This window comes from Lepisosteus platostomus, chromosome 9 (assembly GCF_059453375.1).
Source record: "Lepisosteus platostomus isolate fLepPlt1 chromosome 9, fLepPlt1.hap1, whole genome shotgun sequence".
NCBI lineage: Eukaryota > Metazoa > Chordata > Actinopteri > Semionotiformes > Lepisosteidae > Lepisosteus > Lepisosteus platostomus.
Window position 1 is genome coordinate 7,234,129 of NC_142619.1, and position 22,913 is coordinate 7,257,041.

General features: G+C 39.5%; 1 protein-coding gene across 4 annotated transcripts in view; it reads right to left on the bottom strand.

Annotated features, from left to right (window-relative positions):
* The window catches only part of LOC148654486 (DENN domain-containing protein 2A), a 72,874-nt gene that overhangs the window by 32,357 nt on the left and 17,604 nt on the right, over positions 1–22,913 (bottom strand). For all 4 annotated transcript variants that reach the window (XM_088646730.1, XM_088646727.1, XM_088646729.1 and 1 more), the window contains exon 2: positions 4,069–4,167. In XM_088646730.1, the coding sequence (XP_088502856.1) occupies positions 4,069–4,167 (99 nt within the window). The remainder of the gene's footprint in view (positions 1–4,068; positions 4,168–22,913) is intronic.

Below are 22,913 nucleotides of genomic sequence, written 5' to 3' on the forward strand. Positions count from 1 at the left end.
TTGGATTATTTTTGTTCATTTTCCTGAACACGCAAACAATGGCCTGTAATGTCATACAACAAAAACCTAATTTTAAAGGGGTTCCTGGGCACACCAGAGGAGAAAACTACGTCCCCCTGAACACAGTGCAGAAGAGAGAAACTCCTTGTCAGTTTTTATTTTGTAAAAACAAAAAGTAGCAAGAGAAATTAAAGAAGTGAAAGAGTAATACTGAAAACCTAAATAAATTACTCTTGTGTTTTGCCATGAATACTTTCTTTTCACAAAACAATAGATGACACACATGCTGTTAGTCCCATTTAACCTTATTCACGGAATGAGAAACATTAATTATGGACATAACTGTAGCTTCCTATGGGGTGCATTTGTTGTTTAGTGTCTCCCTTTGTTGGACATTTTTGCCATTTTTGAAAGACAATGGCATTTGGGAGCAGATCAGGTTTATGTGAATTCCCTCTGTGTTTTTGGAACCAGTGTTTATTCAAGACATGATGACCATACTGGATTGGAAATCTAGGTCAAATGCTTCAGCCAAGAAAAAGAGGGGAGGGGACAATTGGGGAGAGAAGGCAATCTTCTTTTCAGCAAAAAAAAGACTGTTTAGTAAAAGAAAAGTCCAGCCCACAAAACAGATGTTGTGGGAAGGCCAACTTTCCCTGTGAGTAAAGGGCCATAACAGGAGAACTACCGGGAGTCGAGGTAGAATGGGCATAGGATTTGAGAGCAGCTTAGAGCCGATACTCAAGAACATTTGAAAAAATGGTCTTTTGCTTGGCCTTTTTAACTCCAATCTAAGCCAACCAAACCAGTCCAAAATTGTGAATTACACACGAAAGATAACATAAAATGGCAATGGAGTTTGGCTAAAGGCTAAATATCAGAATTTCTCCTATAACATGATTTTCATGTCTTTATTTGAATTTGTATTTTGTGTTGGTATTGGCCAGTTTCTTAATGTGAAAACATTACTTTGTAGAAGCTGTGATGTTCCCCTTCTGTCATTTTGTTTACTTTTGCCATATGTTTTCTGTAGGACTCTGCAGTTCTTCACAAAATCCCAAATCTTTCCAAAGCAACAAAGCAGGAAGTGGCAGAAAATTCTCAGTGTCAACCCAGGCTTCTGCACACAGATGAACGTTTTGCTAGTTCGCATTCCCTTGCAGTGATCTCTCTGATGACAATGTCCTGAAGATATTTTTGGAGAAGAAAATTCTATTGCAAATAGGAAAATAACAGAAAAGGCATTCCAGTTAGGAGAAGGACATTTTTTGTCCAATTGGTGTACATTTTTACCAATATAGTAGTTTTTAAGACATATTGGTAGTTATACTGTATGATATCATCATCAGATATCAGTCTTGAAATTTGTACATTTTTTTTCATTCACCCATTTTAAATCCCCTCTCAGATTATGACTGCACCTTTGAATCTGTACGTAATCAAAGAGAAATGTTTCTTTAAAAGAATGGCTTTGGCCCTTATTATCCAACTAAACTCCGCAATTTATTGCGTCAGATGAGTTCAAAGTAAAAATCTGTCTGGAATGCCAGCAGTGTCTCAGTCCCGAATTTGTAGTCTGTGTATCAGCTGAATTCGGAATAGCCCTCTTATGTTGGTCAGCTGAAGGCTGCTGGCTTAGAGTTTAGAGTTCCCAGGGTTTTTGAAATTACAGTAAACAAGGATTTTCTGAAGTCTCCCAAGCCAACGAGTGACATTAGCTGGGCACAGGATGCCAATGCAAGAGCCAAACACAGGAGCTAGAAACCCAGACTCGTTAGGCAGATCTCACTGTTGGGGGTTGACAGCGCCGGACAGCTGAACTACTGTGGTCATGACAAGCCACATTAGAAGCACTGTGTTGGACAAGCTTTCAGCTGCGGTCACAAAGCAGCATGTCAGCGGGCAACACTGGCAGGAAGGATGTCCCCTATGGTTGCAGAGGCGGTACCGTCCAGTGACAAATCCCAGAACTCAGGCACTACTGCAGTGGCTTCCTAATTACAGTGTGTGACAAAGCGAATGTCAGCACAAGAGTGGTGACAATGGTGGGTGGTACAGTGTCTAGCATTGCTGCCTTGCAAATGCTGATACCCTGGGTTCGATTCCAGACCTGGGGCTCTAAACGTGTGGAGCATGCATGATCTCCCTGTGTTTGCATGGGTTTTTGACAGAAAACCCCAGTTTCCTCCTGCAGTCCAGAGAATATTGGGAGGTTAACTGACTTCTGAGAAAATTAGCTCCAGGTGTGATTGTGTCTGTGTTTGTCTTTGTGCGCTCTGCATGGGACGTATCCCATCCACGATATATCCTGTCTTGCACCGGTTGCTTGCCTGGATAGGCTCCAGCTCCACTGTGATTCTGATTTGGATGAAGTGATAAGTAAATGGATAGATGGAGCTAATTACATAGTTACATTGGGTTTCCCACACTGCATTGCAGGTTTCTGCAGTACTAGCAGAAAACCTGCTCTCTCCTGTTACATAAGCTATGAGCAACATATCCTTACACTTATATAGAGCTTTTCTTATTTCTTTTTTAATACATATTTCTTATGTATTCGTTTGTATACATAATAATACATAATATTAGTATGTATTATGTGTATATATTCTGTGTAACAAGGTTACATGTTGCTTCTTTAAATTACTTTAATTATACCTTATATTTCTATAGCGCTTTTCTGGACACTCCACTCAAAGCACCTTATACTGTAGGTAGTGGGGACTCTACTCCACCATTACCAATGTGCAGCCCCACCTGGATGATGCACAATATTAACAAAGTATTAGTATTCGTGTTAACATAATAACATAGTTTAGTAGCATTAATTAGCATTGACAATTTGAGTTGAACAATCAGTGAGAATAACAAAAAACTCGCATGAAAATAAGACTGTTGACACATGCCATTTTCAGGTTCATGTTTTTTTCATGTTTTCAAAATACTACTAAATGTATGCGACGCTAGTTTACATCTTAACACAAAGAAAGCAGGAAAATCATATTAGTTGTGCTGTATACATCATATAGGTTAAAGGAACAAGTAATAGGTTTATTCCATGCTGAAAAAAAGAAGAAAGAGAACACAACGTTTCGGCCGTGGAGCCTTCTTCAGGTGTGTCACACCTGAAGAAGGCTCCACGGCCGAAACGTTGTGTTCTCTTTCTTCTTTTTTTAAGCATGGAATAAACCTATTACTTGTTCCTTTGCAGCCTACGCATGCTGACGCAGCTACCCACCTGAACTACAACCGCCATATAGGTTAAAGGTTGAGCTACTGGGCAGCAATATCCTGACAGCCTTATAGGAGTTTTTCTTATTACTGTAGCTGACACTGTTGGATACTTGGGAATCAATATTTAACCAGAAAACTACTCTTGGCCCATTCAATACATCCATTTTACTCTTGGTTACCTTCATGCTATAGAAACGCAGTTAAACCCAATAAAATACAGTATCCCACAATATGGCCACAATGTGCCATCTCTTTAAAAATCATAAAGAAACTTAACAATAGCATAACATTATACTACTGCAACATATTATAGCTCTTATTTCAGACACTTAGTGCTAGATGATGCAAATTAAGCTAAGAATCTGTTACAAGTCTTAACAGCCTTTATTAGGGACTATTCAAGAAACAGCTTCTTACTTATGGTATTTCCCTAATCAATACCCCTTAAACATCTTCAGATAATTGACTCCTAGTAGTTTCATGGTGAAATTATCTTTATCATTATCGTGGTGCTTTTCAGTTTCTTCAGTCTGATCCCAGAACCTTTCCTAAAAGGCATGGTGTTGTAGTCCTTGCTGCATTCTAGCAAAACCACAAGGAAATAAAGTTCCCTTTGAAAAAAGACCAAACTTAACCGCTATTTCACCTGAATGCACCTCAATCACCTCTAGCACGTCTTCACAATTTCTACCCGAGTTTGTTTACTTCATCATAAAAGGGAGTCTGAGACTGTTGCTTCCTTCTGTCACTGATTTCGCTCAACAAAAATTCGCCACGTACCAGTGCGGGGGAAAAAAAAAATCCCCACTCCTCCCATGCTCACATTGCCCTTACCCGTTCACAGATTGGTAGATGCAATTTTCAGAATCCCGACAGAGCAGTAGCACCCTACCGCCAGTCATGGTGTTAGCAGCAGGCATCGTCAGCACACGCCTATGGGTACAAAACAAAGAGAGAGATATAGGTCAGCCTTACACTTACGGTCATATTTCCCAGCCTGTGTTTAAGGTCTTGGGAAAGAGTATCATTTAAGTACCAATACTGCCACATATTTTGACGTCCTGATGGGTGGTACAGTACAGACACTAAATTGAACCCTATGGAAGGGATGTTGATGTTGCTTTATAGTACTTTACAAGCTACACAAAATATATACAGTGCACAGCCCACATTTACACTCGGGCCAATTTTTCCAGAAGTCAATTAACCTACCTGTATGTAACTGGACTGTGTGAGGTAGCCAGAGAACACAGAGGAGACTCATGCAAACACAGGGAGAACATTCAAAGTCCACAAAGACAGCATCAGGTCAGGAATTGAACCCAGAGTCTCTGCACTGCCATCTAAAGTAAATAATTGCCAATGATGGTTTTCAAACTAATGTGCAAAACCTTACATTTAAAAGCCTACATTATTTCACTTGTACATTAAAATATAAACAACCAAATTCTACCTCAGTTAGGTGCTGGAAAACAATCAATATATTATCAGACCCCACCATAACAGTTACAGTTATGTAAAAGTACAAATGGAAGAAACCTCACAGGATTCAAAACCACACTTTAATTCTGTAAAGAGTGGTTTATAGAACAGCAATTATTATAACAAGTGATGGAAAATGACAGTCAGCATTTGGCAAGCCACATTGATGTGTGAAAAAACACCAAGTCAATCTCAATGTAAATGCATTTTAATAATTGTGGAAAGTCAAGTGCATTATATACATATTAATTCTGAACCACATCCAGCCCTCTGCAGTGCCAGTTGGATAAAATGTTATTTCTCCTTCAAAGCAAAGTTATTCTTCAAACACATGGAAATTGTGACAAGTACAAAGTGCCTCTGACATCAGATTTGTAGATCCAATTAAACTGATGTGATGTGTAACATCACCAATAACCTCTTAAAAAGTTGCTGGGGCACAGTGATGTGTTAAAACCAATATAAAGTGATAAAACAAGATTCCAGAAATGCTCTTACCAGAAGTCAGTACAGAAACTTTAAAGGACACAAAAAAACATATTGGTGTTTCTGATGTTTGAATTTTTTTTTTGAGTCAAATGGAACACATCTGAACTAAATAGGTTTATAGATTGCTTATAAATATATGGCAAAGTGTACTCCTAATTCTTTGAATCTAGAAAGCAAAACAACAGTTTGCATTCTGTAGGCATGGAGTCACTCTTAATGACTCTCAATTCGCATGTTGCATCCAAAAATGCAAAATGGAAAGTGAAGATATACTACTGCTTCTCTTTATGCCAAGTGTTTTTCACAGATTCAACTTTGGGTTGTTGTATAGACATTGTTAGCATGTCAAAATGTTACCCAATCCACAACTTGCAACTGGGCAGTGCAGCAACATCACCTTAATGTTAGACTGTGATTGTGACGATGTTGTAAAGAATTATTTTAAAACTGCAAAATGTACAATTAATGGTGTGACATAATATAGTGGTGTGACATACCAGGACATTTAGAAAATACATCAAAAGCACTGTAAGCAAATGCAAATTGATATACTATCAAATGGTGACATTACTGATCAGTGGTGTGTGAACACTGTAACACTGTAGTTCACTTACAACAACAGAATTATATAAAACTGAAGAGATGGTTTAACAACTATAATCATAGCTGTTATTGTGACAAATGTAGTTTGACAACTATATAACACAATTATAGTGTGACAAATGCCAGCATACACACCCTAATTCCAGCCCTGCAAAAGTATCACCTTATCTTTGTGTGTATTAGGTGGTCTGTCTTTATCTTTCTGAGCCCATCAAAGAATTTAGTATTTTAATAGGATTTCCTTTTCAGGGAACACAACATGGTCCTCTTTGTTCTAGGTTGTTCTTTAATTTGATATACTCAGAAATGTCACTAGATCCTCACATTTACCCTTCATATTTTGTCTTCATTAATCTCCAGACACTAGAGTATTCACCTGATTAGCTCACAATCTTGCTTCTCTAGTAACTTCAACACAATTGGGCATTCAAGTATTCAATCAGATTAATTCTGTTCACCACATTAACCACTCCAACACTTCACAGATACACTTCACTGTACACGAGAACCAGACTCTAACAACCAGCAACTCTTCTGGTCACGAACTTTCAGTGGCTGATCCTGTTTGGCCATGGACTCCACTCTGTATCTACCACGTGTGTTCCTGACAAAGGAGCAGGCAGTTTGCTTTTTTCTATCTCAGCCCTCTGGGCCTTCCACTCAGTGTGCAAGAACTCAGAACTCAACCTGTGCCATTCTCTATCTCCGCTTTGAGGAGAAAGTATGATGCTACCTTGCTACCAACCAATTGCTCCCTCCTAACCCCTACCTGGACAAAGGAGCAAACACTTCGTAAAACAATTTTCCTAACAGCAAATGTACCTTTTAATTGTTTACTTTTATTGAATACGTTCCATGGGGTGACAGTCCAATGTGTTGACTTTATCAATGCTCTTGAGGATTTTGAATACTTGCAATTAGTTATTTTAGCCTGTCAATGGATAACATTCTTTTAGGACTCGTAATGTACAGAGAAAATCATAATACTGGCACACTGAAATGAATTTCTCCTATGCAACAGTAAAATCTGTATTTCAGATGAAAAGATTTAATATGAAACAAAAGCATAGAAATCAGCTTTGTTTCTGGGCATTTTTTTGTATGCAGGTTTAGCCAAGTTAGAACAAAGTTATTTGCTGTGTTGAATCCCGCCACTCCCATTTCAGGTGAGCATAAGTACAGGGAAAAATGGCTGACAAGTGTCTCTAATTGTTCAGGTGTTCCATGTAAGATTGTGAACTTTGAGAATATAAAAGATCTGTGAATATACAGTCTTGGTTCCCAGCTTTGGAGTTCATATTTTGGTACATTCCATTGACTTAGAAGGCATAAACCAAAATGAAGACTACAGAGGTGTATACTCAGGAAAGCAAGCAACTAGGATGAGAGTAAAGAAACTTCCATTTAGATCCATTGAAGAGAGATTGGGCATCTCAAAACCCACAAGACGGAATGTCTTCATGAATAAAGAAATTATACAACTGGTAAATGACCAGATCATCCAAGGAAGACAACAGCAGTTGATGACAGAAAAACTCACTAGAGCTGAAAAGAGAAGAGGTTGCAGACAATCTCAAGTGTCCAGGTGTCTCATTTCACTGTGCGCCGTAGACTTTCACAGGAGAATTACAAGGCTACAACATGCCAACCTCTCAACAGCACCAAAAATAGAAATACCAGCGCAGAATTTGCAAAGAAGTACAAAGATGGGCCTCAGCAGCTCTGGAGTTTTACGGACAAATAAGACACAAGATAAATCTGAAGCTAAGTGATGGAAAGGAAAAAATGTGAACAAAGAGAAAAACATCAAAGGATCCTCAGTAGAAGTGAGAACTTTTGAACTGGCCAAGCCAATCCCCTGATTTGATTCCTATTGATCATGCATGTTATTTGTTTAAGACAAAAACTAGGTCATTTGGTCATTTAAAATTGCAGGTTGCTGCTCAGAAAGAATAGGAGTATTAATAATAATAGTCAACTTGATTTGATATAGCACCTTTAAAGGTGGCTTCTCAAAGCGCTTTACAGAATGACAACAACAATAAATAAAAAGAATACACAAGATAAAACACAATTACAATATACAGAGGAGACCATGGATTGTGGTACAAAGAAAAGCAGAGGGGTGAAGAATGGAAGTAAAGGCTCTTCTAAAGAAGGTTTTGAGTCTGGATTTGAAGGAGTTTAGAGAAGGTGACTCTCTGATATCCTTGGGCAGAGAGTTCCAGAGCTTGGGGGCATAACAGGAGAAGGCCCTGTCACCCACACAATGTAGACGGGCTTGGGGGACAGTTAGGAGACCAGAATAAGAAGAGCGAAGGTTGCCCCGGTGTCCTAGCCACATTTCCCCCTGGCCTTTACCAATCATGGTTTCCTAATAATCCCCATCTAAGAAATGGCTTATTTACTATGTTCTCCTTCCCACTGATAGCTGGAGTGTGGTGAGCATTCTGGCACACTTTGGCTGTTGTCGCATCATCCAGGTTGGTTCTACCACCAGATCATGGTGGGGGGAGGGGAGTCCCCATTACCTGTCATAGGACCCACAAAGAAACAACAGTGGCTGCAGTTAAGGCTAGTCAAAGCATCTCAAACGAAGTTCTCTGGTGATGTGCAGTAGGGTGCAGAAGTGAAGCAGTCGTTGCATGTGACCGAATATTTTACTTAAAAGATTTACACTAGTTTAGTTTGATTTATCGTTATACTTATGTTCAGCAGATATGGGGAGATTGTATACAACAAACGACAATGTTCCCACATGTATGCAAAATTATATCCAGAAGCCAAATCAGAAATGCCACACTTTTGCAAAGATATTAATGTTTTGATCTAAAATCTAACATATATATTTTATTAGTACACAGCATAAATGACAAATGTCATGTATTGTTGCAATACATAAGCTTTTCACTGTATCTGCTTGCTTTTCTCTGGACAGATTCCAGAGCAACCATGTCTTTGTTGTCATATTATGACCAAAATTGTGTAGAATATCCTCAAGGAGATCTTACTAGCGCACTATACATTTACTGTATAATATAACATCCCTTTGGGCGGTGATGCAGTGTTTAGTATTCCTGCCTCACAGAACTGACATACTAGTAGGTGAATTGGGTTGTGGAAAAATCAGCCCTGGTGACGGACTGGCATCCCATCCAGGGTGTACCCTGCCTTGCACCCACTGCTTGCTGGGATAGGCTCCAGCTCCCCCATGTCCCTGAATTGGAAGAAGGGATTAGAAAATGGATGGAAGTATAACATCCCTTGATTAAATTCTATGCTTTGAACAATATATCATTATTATAGATTGTGTTTTCTATTACTTCTTCATGCTGAGTAAAAGTAAATGATGTCAACATAAACTCTTGTCATTTTCATAAGAGCCCTCTTCAAGATTGGTACTTCCTATTTTTTGTAGCTTTTGTTTGTTTTTGTTATTCAAATGTAACATTTTCCACTTGTCTACTTTAAACGTTAACTATCATGTTTGCCCTGTCTTTAATTTTATCTAAATCTTTTGGAATTTAATTTGCTGTTTCTACAATGTTAAATATTGGCATGGTTGCAAACATGACTAATTTCCAAACTTTATCAGAATCTAGATCAGTGAAATTATATATATTAGGAAGAGCAGTGGTCCTAGTACCATGGTACTCCACTAATTATATTAGCAATATTTGAGCATTCTCCCCTCAACTCTGTTTTCTATTAACGAATTCTAAATCCAAAAACACATTTCTCCAAAAGCCTCTCACCTTGGGAAATAACTTGGTAAAATAAGTTATTTTTTAAAGCATACTTGAATCTAGCTAAATAGCCTGTGCTGGAGCATGTCATGTTAACCACATCTAATAATGAATGACCGCAGAACCCATTTTGTTTGACCGAATTCATTAAAATTAATGTACCTTTTCATTCCTTGCATTTTGTTACTGTAGAATAATACTGAAATATATTAAAGAAATGGCATTTTAATTTTATTAAAAAATATAATTTTAACAATGTTTCTTGGCCTCTGCCAATATGAATTGGTGTATCTTTCATTCTTTCTTAGCTAGATGTTAGCTGGGACAGAGCAATTGAAAAGATCATTTTAAAGCAAGACCAAAACTGTTTTGTTATACCCTGGCATGAACTGCAAGGAAATTCTGCTCAATCTTTCTTGGAAATAATTACCTCTGAACACATTGCAGCTGAGTCTCATCTGTGTTAAAAACGCTGAGCTTTGAAATGCTGCAAAGCATTAAGTGCACATTTAAAAAAATAAATTGAAGGCAGTTATTTCTGTAAAATGGCCCTGAGTTTCTTCTTTAATTTCTCATTCTGGGGTAGTTTTACATTTTTGCTGTTAATCAAAACATATTTCCTGGTGTTTTTTTTCCTATTCAACACTTTCTCTTTTTCGATCTTTCTCTTCGCCTCTTCTAAAGAACATGTGAGCAGCCTCTCTTTCTGGATTCTTTCCCAGTGCATCAGATGAGTCAAGAAAACCCCAATCCCTCCCCTCTCACTGCTGATGCTTAACCCTCCTTAAATTTGCCTCAGCCCCCACTGAGAGTGGGGAAAGGGTTGCGTCAGCGCATTAAGGTCCTTTGGGGAAAAAATGGCTTTCAGCTGTGATAGGTCACATGCTCGAGAAAATCGTAAACTTTTCTCTTCTGAGAACGAGAGAGGCTGAACAAATGAAAACCAGAAGACTGCTGTTGAGTGGGGCCTGGAGAATGTACATAACTCCGGATAAATGAAGAAATGTTTTGGAATGCTAGGCTGTGGAGAGGTGGGGGGGGGGGTGGGGGTTTGTTTAGTACCTCTAAGGTACAGAAAGAAAAAGTGCTGGGCCTCAGTTTGGAAGCCTTAGGGTGTGAGCAACTACAATTACAGAAAGAAATGTTTTTTAGGTTGCAGGGTGAATGGCTTTGGTGTGGAAATTCTCATTAGTTACACATGAAGGCAGGAGTATGTGGTAAAAACATTTTTAAAACTGTTTAACGTTAGCAAAGGTACGTATACCTGCAACTCCAACACATCCGACAACTGTTACATATCTCTTCGAAGCCACGTTAGTAGATGACTAGGTTAAAAGCATTAAATATCAAATACTTGAATATTATGGAAGAAAACTGTAGTTTGCGATTCAGGTTTTGGGTTGGAGATTATACAGATTACTAAACTTTGTTTGAGCTGCGGAATGGAAGTTATTGAGTTGGAGCAGCAAAAGAAAATCAGATACAAAGAAAGGGAATGGGAAAGGGTGTGAGCCCGTAATCATGTAAAGCAGTAAATCTGACAACATTGCCATTTTTATTGCTTCTGTTTCTATGGTAACTTCATTTTCCTGTTGAGAATAAGTCCAGTCCTGGCCACCTTTTTGTTAAAACGTACCTTTGTTGCACCATGGCAGAAAAAGAGGGCTGTTTCACACTGAATTAGTGAAGAGGCACCATCTGCTCTGGCCTATACAACCCTTTAGGGCACTTTGACCTCTCTGACCCCTACCTGTCTCACTCTCTTGTTCCCTCTCCCTGAAATCTGATTGGTTTGACAGAGTGTGTAGGTCTTGACAGTAGAATGTTTCAGTGGCCTGATGCAGAGAAACATCCAAAAATTTTGCAAAGTTTTACTGATCTTTTGTGAGTTTTAGCACTGCTTTCAGTAATGCTAGCATTTTTTTTTACCAAGGATAAAAATATAGTTTGTTATTACAGTGACGCACAATGATTTAAACAGTTTTACATAACCAAGGTAAATTCTTTTAAAAGGTAAATTTACTGTTTATTTTTGTTTCAATTCGGTCATTTTCAGATTAGCTAAAGTTATTGGCCAATTCCCTTTAATTAGTAACAAACACCTCAAATTGTAGCTTGCAGATCAAATCAATAGCCGTATAAACCCCAATATAAATCCAAACTTTTCACACAAAACTATAAAAACTGTGCCCTAAATGGGAAAATGTTGAAATTCAAAAATGGACCATATGTGGCCTAAATCAAATGACAAGAAAAGCATGTTATAAAAACAACATAATGCAAAATGATATTAACATTCTGGGGTAGTGCACAATAGATACTGTAAATGTATTCAAAGTAAAAAATGCAAAAATTGGGTAATTCTCATCTTGCCCAAATGGTTGCAAAGGAACCTATTGGCTCCAAACTTCATCAAGCCATTTCTCAGGGGATCCTGCAGAACCTTCAAAGAAACTGGTCTGGAAATTAATATCTATGCATCTAGTTCTTTGTCTGAGACCTGAGTAAGTACTCAAGGCTGTGCATGAGATCTTTCGTCTGGACCTTGTCTGCGTGCGGAGTTCTTTGGTTGTTTTTGTTCCCCTCTATGGACCTATGAACTCATCATTGGCATCTGTGCAAAAGAATTCACTGCACGATAGTGTGGCGGGTTTTGCACTGATCTTCGTTTCTCCAGAAACTTGCAGAGGTCCAACACAAAGGGTTTGTGTGCAAAGATGTGTGGGCGTCTTGAGCCTTCGACCAGCTGCATGCACATCACAAATCCCCCCTGTCCCACAACAGCCACCAGCCACTACAAACAAAGACCAGGTCCAGCACATTAGGCAAATGTAAGATGATATAAATTATAAAGTATTAAGGACATAAGATGCTTCTCTTCTACCATCTACAGTAGCTTGTTTGGTTTTCAGTAGCTTATTGGGCTTAGGATCTTGAAAGAAGCACTTTGCCAACAAAACTGAATTACTTGTTCAAGATACCTACAGCCCTTGGTATAAAACAGTGCTTTGCGTTCTCCGTTTTGAATGCCCTTCTCTGGGTTCTCTAGGTACTTGTTTCCCTTTTGATTCTAAACGCATAACAGAGCACAGAAGATGGAAGAAAAGGAGACCAGACTTTGAGATGTCGAGTTTAAGACAGTGGAAGTGCATCCAGAAATGAGTGGAGAAGAGCTGCAGAGTTGAGCGTTACTAGCATTGAAGCAGAACTACAATGCGCTTTTCATATTTCGGCCTGTGGCTGGAAGGTTGCCGGTTCAAATCCCATGGCCGGCAGAAGAATCCTACTCTGTTGGGCTCCTGAGCAAGGCCCTTAACCCCAGCTGCTCCAGGGGCGCTGTACAATGGCTGAGCCTGCGCTCTGACCCCAAGCTTCTCTCCCTGTCTGTGTGTCTCATGGAGAGCAAGCTGGGGTATGCGAAAAGACACATTTCTAATGCAAGAAACTGTATATGGCTAATAAGGTGATCTTATCTTATCTAACTTGTAAAACCACCAATTTACATAATAAAATAGACAAAATTTCCAGATATGTGCAGCGCCATGTTCTGAGATTGAAGGCAATAAAACTTCTGGTGACATGATGCAGTCTTATTACATTGTAAACAAACAGGCTTCTGAATACACCTCTTTTAATTCAATAGAAATATTACCTTCGATTCTGAGACGGTTTTGCCAACAAATACTAGTTAACTCCGCCTGCAAATCACATTGGAAACTTTCTGCAGTGAAATGTCTGCTGCACAACCTGTACTTATTCACTCGCACATCGCATTACATTGACCAGCAAGCAGGAAGGGCCACTTCATATCGAAATTTGTAGGCAGTCGAATGCGAGTTTGTGTCAACATGGAGACTTAAGAGTGCTTTCACAAAGTTTACGATTTTGTGCTTAAATTTGAAATTTGTGATTTTTTTCTATAATGTCAATGAATTTATTTTGTTACCAAAATTTGATAACTGGCCTGAGAACTTGGGACTACGGTTCCCTATAAGGTGATACAAACAACCATGTTCACAACAGTGGACAGAGAGAAAGAAACAAGTGAGTTTCACCAGGACACCTGGAGGTTGGGAGTGTTGGTAGGATAATTGTATTTAAGGGAGTAGATAGATTGAGAAACATTAGGATAGAGGAGAGAGAGTCCACTGAAAGAGTCCAGTGAAAAGATAAGATAAGATAAGGTTACTTTATTGGCCATATACAATTTCTTGCATTAGGAATTTGTCTTTTCACATACCCCAGCTTGATCTCCATGAGACACACAGAAGCTTGGGGTCAGAGCGCAGGGTCAGCCACTTATACAGCGCCCCTGGAGCAGTTGGGGTTAAGAACCTTGCTGAGGGGTCCAACGGAGTAGGATCCCTCTGCCAGCCACGGGATACGAACCTTAGCCACAGAACTACCTCACTGCCCAAAAAAGAATCAGTAACAGGCAGGAAGGCAGTGTTAGCTGGGTATGTCCTATGAAAGGCAGACTACAGATAGTTGAGCAAGAGTAACACAGACAACTGTTATTGCACAACTACTACACATTATTCCGTTTTTACTATGTAAAAGGTTACAATGGGTGTTATAGAAATAAGTTATTTTTTGTAATGGGCCGATTGCCTTTGAAGTTAGTTTAATGTCTCTTAGCATTATTAATTTATAGTATTCCAAGTGTTAATCATTTTGGTCAAAGGCAAGAGAATGCTGATGTTCATACACAGCAATTTCTGTGGCAGGAACCCAGAGGATCATTATCAACGGTTGTGCACAGTATGGTCAAAACATCCCATTTCACTTTTCCTTTCAGCATTTCTTGCAAGGATGCCAGTAGAAATGAGGTGAAGCTGATATCTTCTAATCAGTCGAGCTCTAGTGCATGCCTTTAGTTAAATCAGCCAATTGCTTTGCCCTTTTTGAAACACCCCTTTCCAAAAATCGTATTTTCATTCCATTCCTTTGGCGTGCTACCAGCTTTGTTTTCAACCACTCTTCATTTCTCACCGCATACGTTATGTTTTTCAGCACCCAAACTTGTGAAAACAAACATCATAAATGAGTGCTGACAACACACTAAGATGAGACAGATAAGAAGGAGTTACAATCTTTGTTCATGTACAGATGACTGAGAGAAAATCAGGTGCATAAGTTATTTCACGAAGAGAAAAATTTAAACTTCTTTTTAATAATACACCACACATTTGGTTATTGAATAATTATAGTTTCCCAGTTTATATTACACAAGTATTCACTGCAACATTTTGTAGCAAAATCCTTTCAATCTAATGAAGCTGCTAATGCCCAGAGCTGCTTATAAAAGAAAGAAAATGCGAGTGAGTACAACACAGTGTATTACATGCTCCTCCTGAATGTTTTGATGTTGTGGCTTTCCAGATTACAATATCTCACAGTCTCTCAGTTCTAACTACAGGCACAGTTTAGACTACTGTAGCTCACTTCGGATTTCATAACCCACTGACTGACTGCTAACCTCCACAATTAAATCATTAACAGTTCTTAAAAAGAAAAAGGTAATACATTTTTCAACCCTTTCATAAAACACATTGCTCTTGCTGCTCACATCTGCATTGAATAAAGATGTCATCTTTCAACACCAGTCCCTAAAGGAATAACTAACAGGATGACTTCACTGTTTCTCAGAAGGGGCATACATCCTGCAAACAAGAAAGTACTGTAATTTTCACATACCTCAGAAATATACTTCAGTTATTATAAGCCCAGGAGCCACACATTATAAACCAGTACACCTCCACACGCTTGTCTGTCATCCTACACAAATTTCTCTTTAGTTTATTTCTCACGATAAGGAGCACCATCTAAAGTAAGAATAGTGATTATACCAGGAGGTTGAGATATGAGTCAGTTCAAAACAGGTTTTGTATGCATTATAATATAAGATGAAAGGATACAAACAAGAGGTTGATCGATCCACCTGGCTCATTTGGGTGGTTTAGAAACTTTTTATTTTAAATTTAAATTTTTAAATTTAAATTTTCATCTAGCGTTTTCTTGCAGGAAACCCAGAGACTCAATCACCTGGCCGAGAAATATGTTTCAGATACTTTGCCTTTAGAAATTTGTATAAGTAGATCCAATCTCCTCTAATACGTCTTTCATTTAGACTAGTTTTCACATCTTTATCCTGTCCTTATATAACAGTCTTAAGGCTAGGAATCTTTCTTCCATTCTGCTTTGAACAGCTAGAATATCCTTTTCTTTTTATGATAACCAAAACTGAACAGAATATATCAGAATAGAACAGAGTCCTATCGGTGCATTGTAAACTTTGAACATAACTTGCCTTTATTTTAATTCCACACCTTTTGTTATATACCCAAACATTATGTTGGCTTTTTCTAATGCTTCCCTTCATCGTCTTAATGAGGACATTCAAGACTCTGCATAGACACCCAGACCCTTATTAAGTGCAGCTTCCTGCACTTGGAATTGCCCACACAAAAAGTGTAGCGTATGTTTCCACCTTGCCTGCCCAGTCCAAAGCTTATCCAGATCTTTCTGTAATTCCCTTATCATGTTTTTCTGTCTGCAACTCCCCTTACTTTTGCATCACCTGCAAATACTGTACATCTAGGTCACCAACTGTAGCAGAATCTAAGTCATTGATATGGCTCAGAAAAAACAATGGTCTTAATGCGCATGTCGACGGTGCTCACATCTGCGCAGTAAGGTTTAATGACCTTTAAAATGACAATTCTTTTTACTCACTAGTTCTCGATCCTTGTGCATACATTCATTTAGAAACCTTTTGCTTTTTTAAAAAACTTTTTTTTTATTATTATTATTAGGGACCTCACCAGATGCTTTTTTTATATCTGTTACTTAATAATGGACCTTTTTTCCCCCCCAAAAAAAGAGTCTTCTGTAAATTCTGTTTAGTTTTTTTTAGAAAGACAAGTTATGATTAACAGGTCTACCTCACAGTGCCGGGTACCAGGGTTCAAACAAACACAGACTCCTGCAGGGGGCTTGTAAGTCCTCCCATGTTCATGTGGGTTCTCTCTGGGTGCTGTGTGTTCCTCCCACAGTCCAAAGACATACTACAGTAGGGTAATTGGCTTCTTGGAAAACCTACCCTAACTGTGAGCATGTGCGTGTCTGTGTGTGCCCTGAGATGGACTGGCGTCCCAACCAGAGGGTGTTCTGACTTGCGTTTGAACCCTGAATTGGATGAAACAGTTAGGAACTGGCTGGATAGACTCTGAAGTTATGGTGGAGTGCATCATCCAAGCTATTCTCCCACCAGGGGGTGAACCACCATGCAGTGGAGATTAGGACTGAAACAAAGTTTTGTGTCACTTCACATCCATCAGACTCTTTGTGGACAGAACAAGGTGTTTTCGTTAAGCAAGATGCATCTCAAATGAAATGTAGCTGTTAGGTTTAAAGAGAAAGACAGGTTTTGTTATGGTCTTGATCCTGTAGCATTAGAGAAAGAGTTCTAGTTTAAACACATTCCTGAAATATTATTTAACAATCCTCAGTGGCATCTCTAGTGGTTTAGAAACCATACAGATTAAAGGTTTGAAACTCAGGCTGTGAGCATGTCACAATGTACTACAAACAAAATCGACGTGGACGAAGTCTATGAATGTTTTGTAACTGTTTTGTCTTTCTATGATCCATACACTGTAAGCAAGGAAAGTGTCTTAAGCAAAGACAGCCTATATACAGTACAGGTGGCCACAAGGAGTGCTGAACGGGTCATAAGTTTAAAACACTTCATTAAATTGAGGCTTCGGGGTTTGCTTATTCAGAACAGGTATATGCTGAGCCCTGTAGTCCAGACATCATTGGTTTGGTTCTAGGCTATGTCATTAGCTGACTATAACCAGGAATCCCCAGGCACTATATTTGTGGTTTGGGTGTGTTTAAATTGGCCTGGGCAACTTCAGCTCACTGTGTATTAGCGACTCCCGTGACCTGCAGGAACATCTGAACTTCTGGTATTGCAAATGTTGTTTAAAGCTCCTTCTGCTTTAGGCTAACTGTGGGGTGTGAAGCAGATGATTCCAAAAAGTGCACATTTTGAAGAAAAACGGGCACAGTTCCCCTTTCCTTGTACAAGGAGGTGGTAAAGTCACATTGAAATTAAATACTAAGGCACAATATTAGGATACATTAAAATGGCAAACACCTTATCACAAAAATAAAACCTTCTTCTGATCACTCATATTTGTTATTATACCATGGCATTCTCAGTGATTAACATTGCTGCCTTGCAGCACTGGAGCCCTAGGTTCAATTCAGAACCTGAGGTGCTATCTGCAAGGAATTTGTATGTTATCACTGTGCTCACACAGGTGCTGTGGTTTGTTCCCACAGTCCATATTGGTAGGTTAGCTTCTGAGAAGGTTGATCCTGGTGCGAGAGTGTGTGTGTGTCTGTGTGTTCACCCTCGCGTCCCACCCAGGGAGTATCCTGCCTTGCACCGGCTGTTTGCCGGGATCGGCTCCGGCTCTCCCGCAAGCCGGAATTAGGAGAAGCGGTTGGAAAACGGATGGACGGACTATGCCGTTGGAAAAAGCTGCATAATGTCTTGTAAAACACAATGAAATCAAACCGCAACTCAAAAATGAATATCTACAGCCAAGTGATATAAATCATCAATGAATTATAAAACCACAGTGAAGAGTGCAATACTCCGCAATACTATGAGAGTCAAAAAGAATGAGTTAGAGATGACTGAAGTGCTAGCCACCAATGTTGTCATGTAGTGTTCTGCGTTAATGTTTAGCTCAGCGCTTTCTTATAGTTTTTGAACTGTTTGATAAAGGATTATTCATTTCTAAAGGGAAAGATTAGTCTTTTTTTTCTCAAATTGAAGGCAGGCAGGCCCCAGCTAGTAAGGATCATTGTGTAGGTTTTCTAAAATTACACCAAGAAAAGTTGGTGTAATTTTGAACGTTGGTCATATAGTACAGGTTTTTGTAGGTTATAGATTTAAATACACATGCTGTATGTGAGCTATTGTTTCCTTAGGGAACCCTAAATATCCTGTATATATTTTAACCCGGCAGGGTTTGGCAAAGAGCTGGTTTTGTTAAAAAAGGAGTGGTTAAGACATAAACAATGGAGTTTTATCTCTCCTCAGCAGAGACTGGTCTTTTCGGTCTGGGGCCCATATTTCCCAAGCAGGTCTCATAGCTGGCTTCTGGAGCCCAGCCAAGCACTGTGTGTGCATGTAGCTCACCTCTCACTGTGGGGATCGATTCTTCCGGCGCTGGCGGATGGTAATCACCACTTTCAGTCAGCTATTGGGAATCACAATCACAATAACATGAAAGCGTGTGGCATCTACACTCAAACCTAGAGGACCTAGCTGGATGCTCCCATGTCCTCCTGTTCTATACCTAAAAAAAAATTTTACGGCTGGTGGTACAGGATTAAGACCTTGCAAACAGGCAAAAGAGCAACTCCGACACACCTGTGAAACTAATAAGCTTCTTTGAGAGATTGAGATCATCAGAAATACTCTGGTGTTGCATAGAGAATGCTGTATAGGCTGAAGGCTGTACAATAACTCAGCTGTAACCCTGCCACTGTTCACACTGATATCACATACTAAGTAATTTACATAATTTTCTTTTTTTTGTAAACAGAAATTTTAAACTATTTTCATTTTGCTAGGAGGTGCCACGTTATATACCATAACTTGTAAACTTCAGCTGACAGTCCCCTAAAATACAGACAATTCCATATTCTCCCCGTCATCAAAGGTTTTTCGCAGCGTTTTGGTGAAGAGACGCAGACAGCAGCAAACGGCTTGGACGTCGCAGCACAGCGAGTGTCCGAGGCAAGACCTCCAGAGCCAAAGCAAAAGACAGGGACGAAAGAAAGAAACATTGGCTCCACTGCACGCAGAGCTAAAGGCAAGCGGGGTTTCTTCTGAGTGTGAGTGAATACTTGATACTGGTGAGGAAGAGGGAGGGTGGCAGCAGAAATGATCCCATCTCCCATCTGGAGCAATGGATCAGGTTTCACTTGCCTACAGTGTAGAGGAGGCTAAAGCTCTCCCCCTCCCCTCTGCCGCCCATACAGCTCTGCATTTTGCTTTTCAATCATCCCCCTACAGGACAATCTGTTACCAATTAGCAAATTGGTTGGAATGGACTGTGCCTGCATCAGCTGATTCACGTGCTCTCATCTGACTTTTTGCCTTCATGGGACTGCTAAGTTAACGAAAGGAAGGAATTACTGAAACTTTCAAAAGAAATCATGGCATTGGAATAGAGAGGAGCACTGACACTGTTTCGGCGAACTGGAAGCTGGGGCAGTATCGAAGACCAAAGATCTCACTACCTCTTTTTTTTTTGCTCGGTTTTCAGCCCCCTTCATTCAGGGTACAGTGGATCATCAATTATACGGCACCCTTGCAGGTTGCTGGATTTAGAAAAAGCCAATCTCATCAAGAGTCTATAGTAGCTTATTTTTGCAGATTCTTTTATATCATTGTTATATCAATAGTTTTTGGAAAGTGTGTGTTATGAAGCATGGAGCATTTAAAAACACACAAAAAGACTACATTTAAATTACAGTATTTCTGAAAGAGTGCTGTATAGTACGCATTATGTCAGCTTGTTTAACACAAAGTAAAATTGAATCGTTTGGTAAGACTGAATTATAAACTTAAATTTAAATTAAGTGTTCTGTGCTTGTCTGAAGGACTGATTCTGACCTTATTTAATGAAAATATGTATCAAAATAAAAAAAATGCATTTGGCTGGGAAATTTTCATCCTGAATTTTCATTGTTCAACCTGTTATCTGGCGTCTAAGCTTTGCTCACTAGCGTAATAAAAAACACAGCATGCATAAAACTTGTGTTTCTCCCATGCAGTGCCCCAGTGGACAGACTGATACTGCCTTATTAGGTTTTGCAGTAAACGCCAAATTACACACTGCTTTTGCCTGCTGTGAAAACTATTCTTAACATCCAGTGTGCTGAAGTGTCACATCTTAGAATCAAATCTGTGTCCTCTTTCTCTTAAACTGTATCCTTCCATCCAAAAAGAAGCATGTATCCGTCTGAGGATGCTAAGATTTGCCATTGTAAATAGCACCAATTTTCTTGCCAAGCAAGATGATGGAGAGCGTGTACGTTTTTGTTTAATGTAACTCACCCAAAATCATCTCAAGATGAAAAAAGGAAGAAGCCGTTTCCATAAGAAAAAGGACTGTTGGCTAACAGAAAATGCTATTTTTCCATTCTATGCTTTTAAAGGCCTAACTGGAAGAAAAATAATATTTAGACTGCTTGGGGTCTGGTTTGCTTCCTCTGTGATCTTCGCCAAGGCCGCCCACTACACCTGAGAACAAGAGCCAGAAAGTTTGTTCAGCTGTTGTGGAGTGGTCGGCCTGTAGGAAGAGGGAAAACCGTACTCAAGAGTCACGGCTCGACTTCAGCCCACCACGGCAGCTCGTCGAGCTCATTGCCTTTCATCCGCCTTCCAAAGTCAACCAGGTCTTCTCAGACCCGGTGGGTCATCTTCCAACACTGGGTGCAGCTCCTGCTCCCCCCACCACAGTACCTTGAGCCTTCACAAGCTGAATAATTCTTCCTTTAGCAAAAGAATCCTGCGTGCTCACCCAGATATATAACAAATGGCACTGAGAGCATAAGGCGGCAACTGTATCTGTCACCCCCAAAGCCTTAGCTTTCTCATCAGCCATATAATACTAGATAAGCAGAATATGCTGAAGAATGTGTTGGCAAACGTTCTTATAACATGCTCTTTTTTGCTTGTTAAAAACTATATAATCTTTATAAAAAGGCATTCACTAGTATCTGAATGATATAAATGAATATTTTGAAGGAACTGGAGATAGCTATGTCACAGGGTATACATACAAGTCTTTCATTGGGAGCTTTGATTAAGGTATACAATAATGCTAATGGGGGAATTAAGAGATAAAGCCTGTAGTCTTCTTCGTTTAAATCATTTAGAAGCCTGAAACATACACATATCTCAAACACACAGCCCGTCCAAAGTTCTTAATATAGCAGTGAACTTCTTTTCAGTGCCTAAGCTCTGTTAAAAACATTCCATCAAACCATTCCTGCAATGTGCTTTCTTCTGATTAAGATGGAATTTCTGCACTACTAGAGCATTATGATCTCATTTGTAGAACCCTAGCTTGGGTGTTTTTCAGCAGCTCTATTTTTTTCTCCGCTAATTCTTTTCTGCACAAGCACATGAATATCACATATCACATACCTGCACATCCTTAAGACAGTGGGAGGAACACACAGATGAAACCTACACAAACACATTGGGAGAACATACAAACACCACACAGATAGCACCGCAGTTTCCTGAATTGACCTGGGGTGCCAACGTGTGGAGTTTGTTTGTTAACATTGCCCTCATACAGTCTCACGGCGGCACCCCCGTGTTGCCCCACCCTGCTCAACATCACGATGAAAATTCATGTGAAAGATCGGCTTCAAATTTGCTGTTGGTGTATCCAGAGAAACAAGTTATTTTTTTGTGTATTATGGATCATGACTGTAGAAAATATGCTTAGGCCATTTTACTTTAGATTATGCAATGCCCTTTGTGAATATCCTTTGGAAGTAACTGTTTTTACACACACACACACACATATATATATAAGGCAAATATATGTTTCCATTATAATTTGCTTTTGCAGTGTTGTGAACGTTTTGCAGCATTCAAGAGTAGAAAACATGATATAGTTAAGACAACGTTAAATAACACTACCTGGAACTTGATTTGTTGCATGCCACACAATGTATTGTGATTGCCAGACAGCCCTGTGCACCTTTACAGATTAGCAACTTGTATTTGTGATCATTTGATTAATATGAATAAGTACAGTATGAAATTCATATTCACTTTAATTAAATCTACAACCTACCGAGTTACCAAACCTCAGGTGCTCTGTTCTTGTCCACTCAGCCAGCAACAATATCACCCTGCAACTCACAACAGGCAACCCACTTAGGCTCAGCAGGTGTGAGCCTGATCAGTACCTGGACAGGAGACCTCCTGGGAAAAACTAAGGTTGCTGCTGGAAGAGGTGTTAGTGGGGCCAGCAGAGGGCACTCAACCTACAGTCTGTGTGGGTCTTAATGCCCCAGCATAGTGACAGGGACACTATACTAAAAAAAGGTACCGTCCTTTGAATGAGACGTAAAACCAAGGTCCTGACTCTCTGTGGTCATTAAAATAAAAAGGGTGTTTCTCAAAAAGAGTAGGGGTGTAACCCTGGCTCCCTGGCCAAATTTCCCATTGGCCCTTACCAGTCATGGCCTCCTAATAACCCCCATTTACGAACTGGCTTCATTACTCTGCTCTCCTCCCCACTA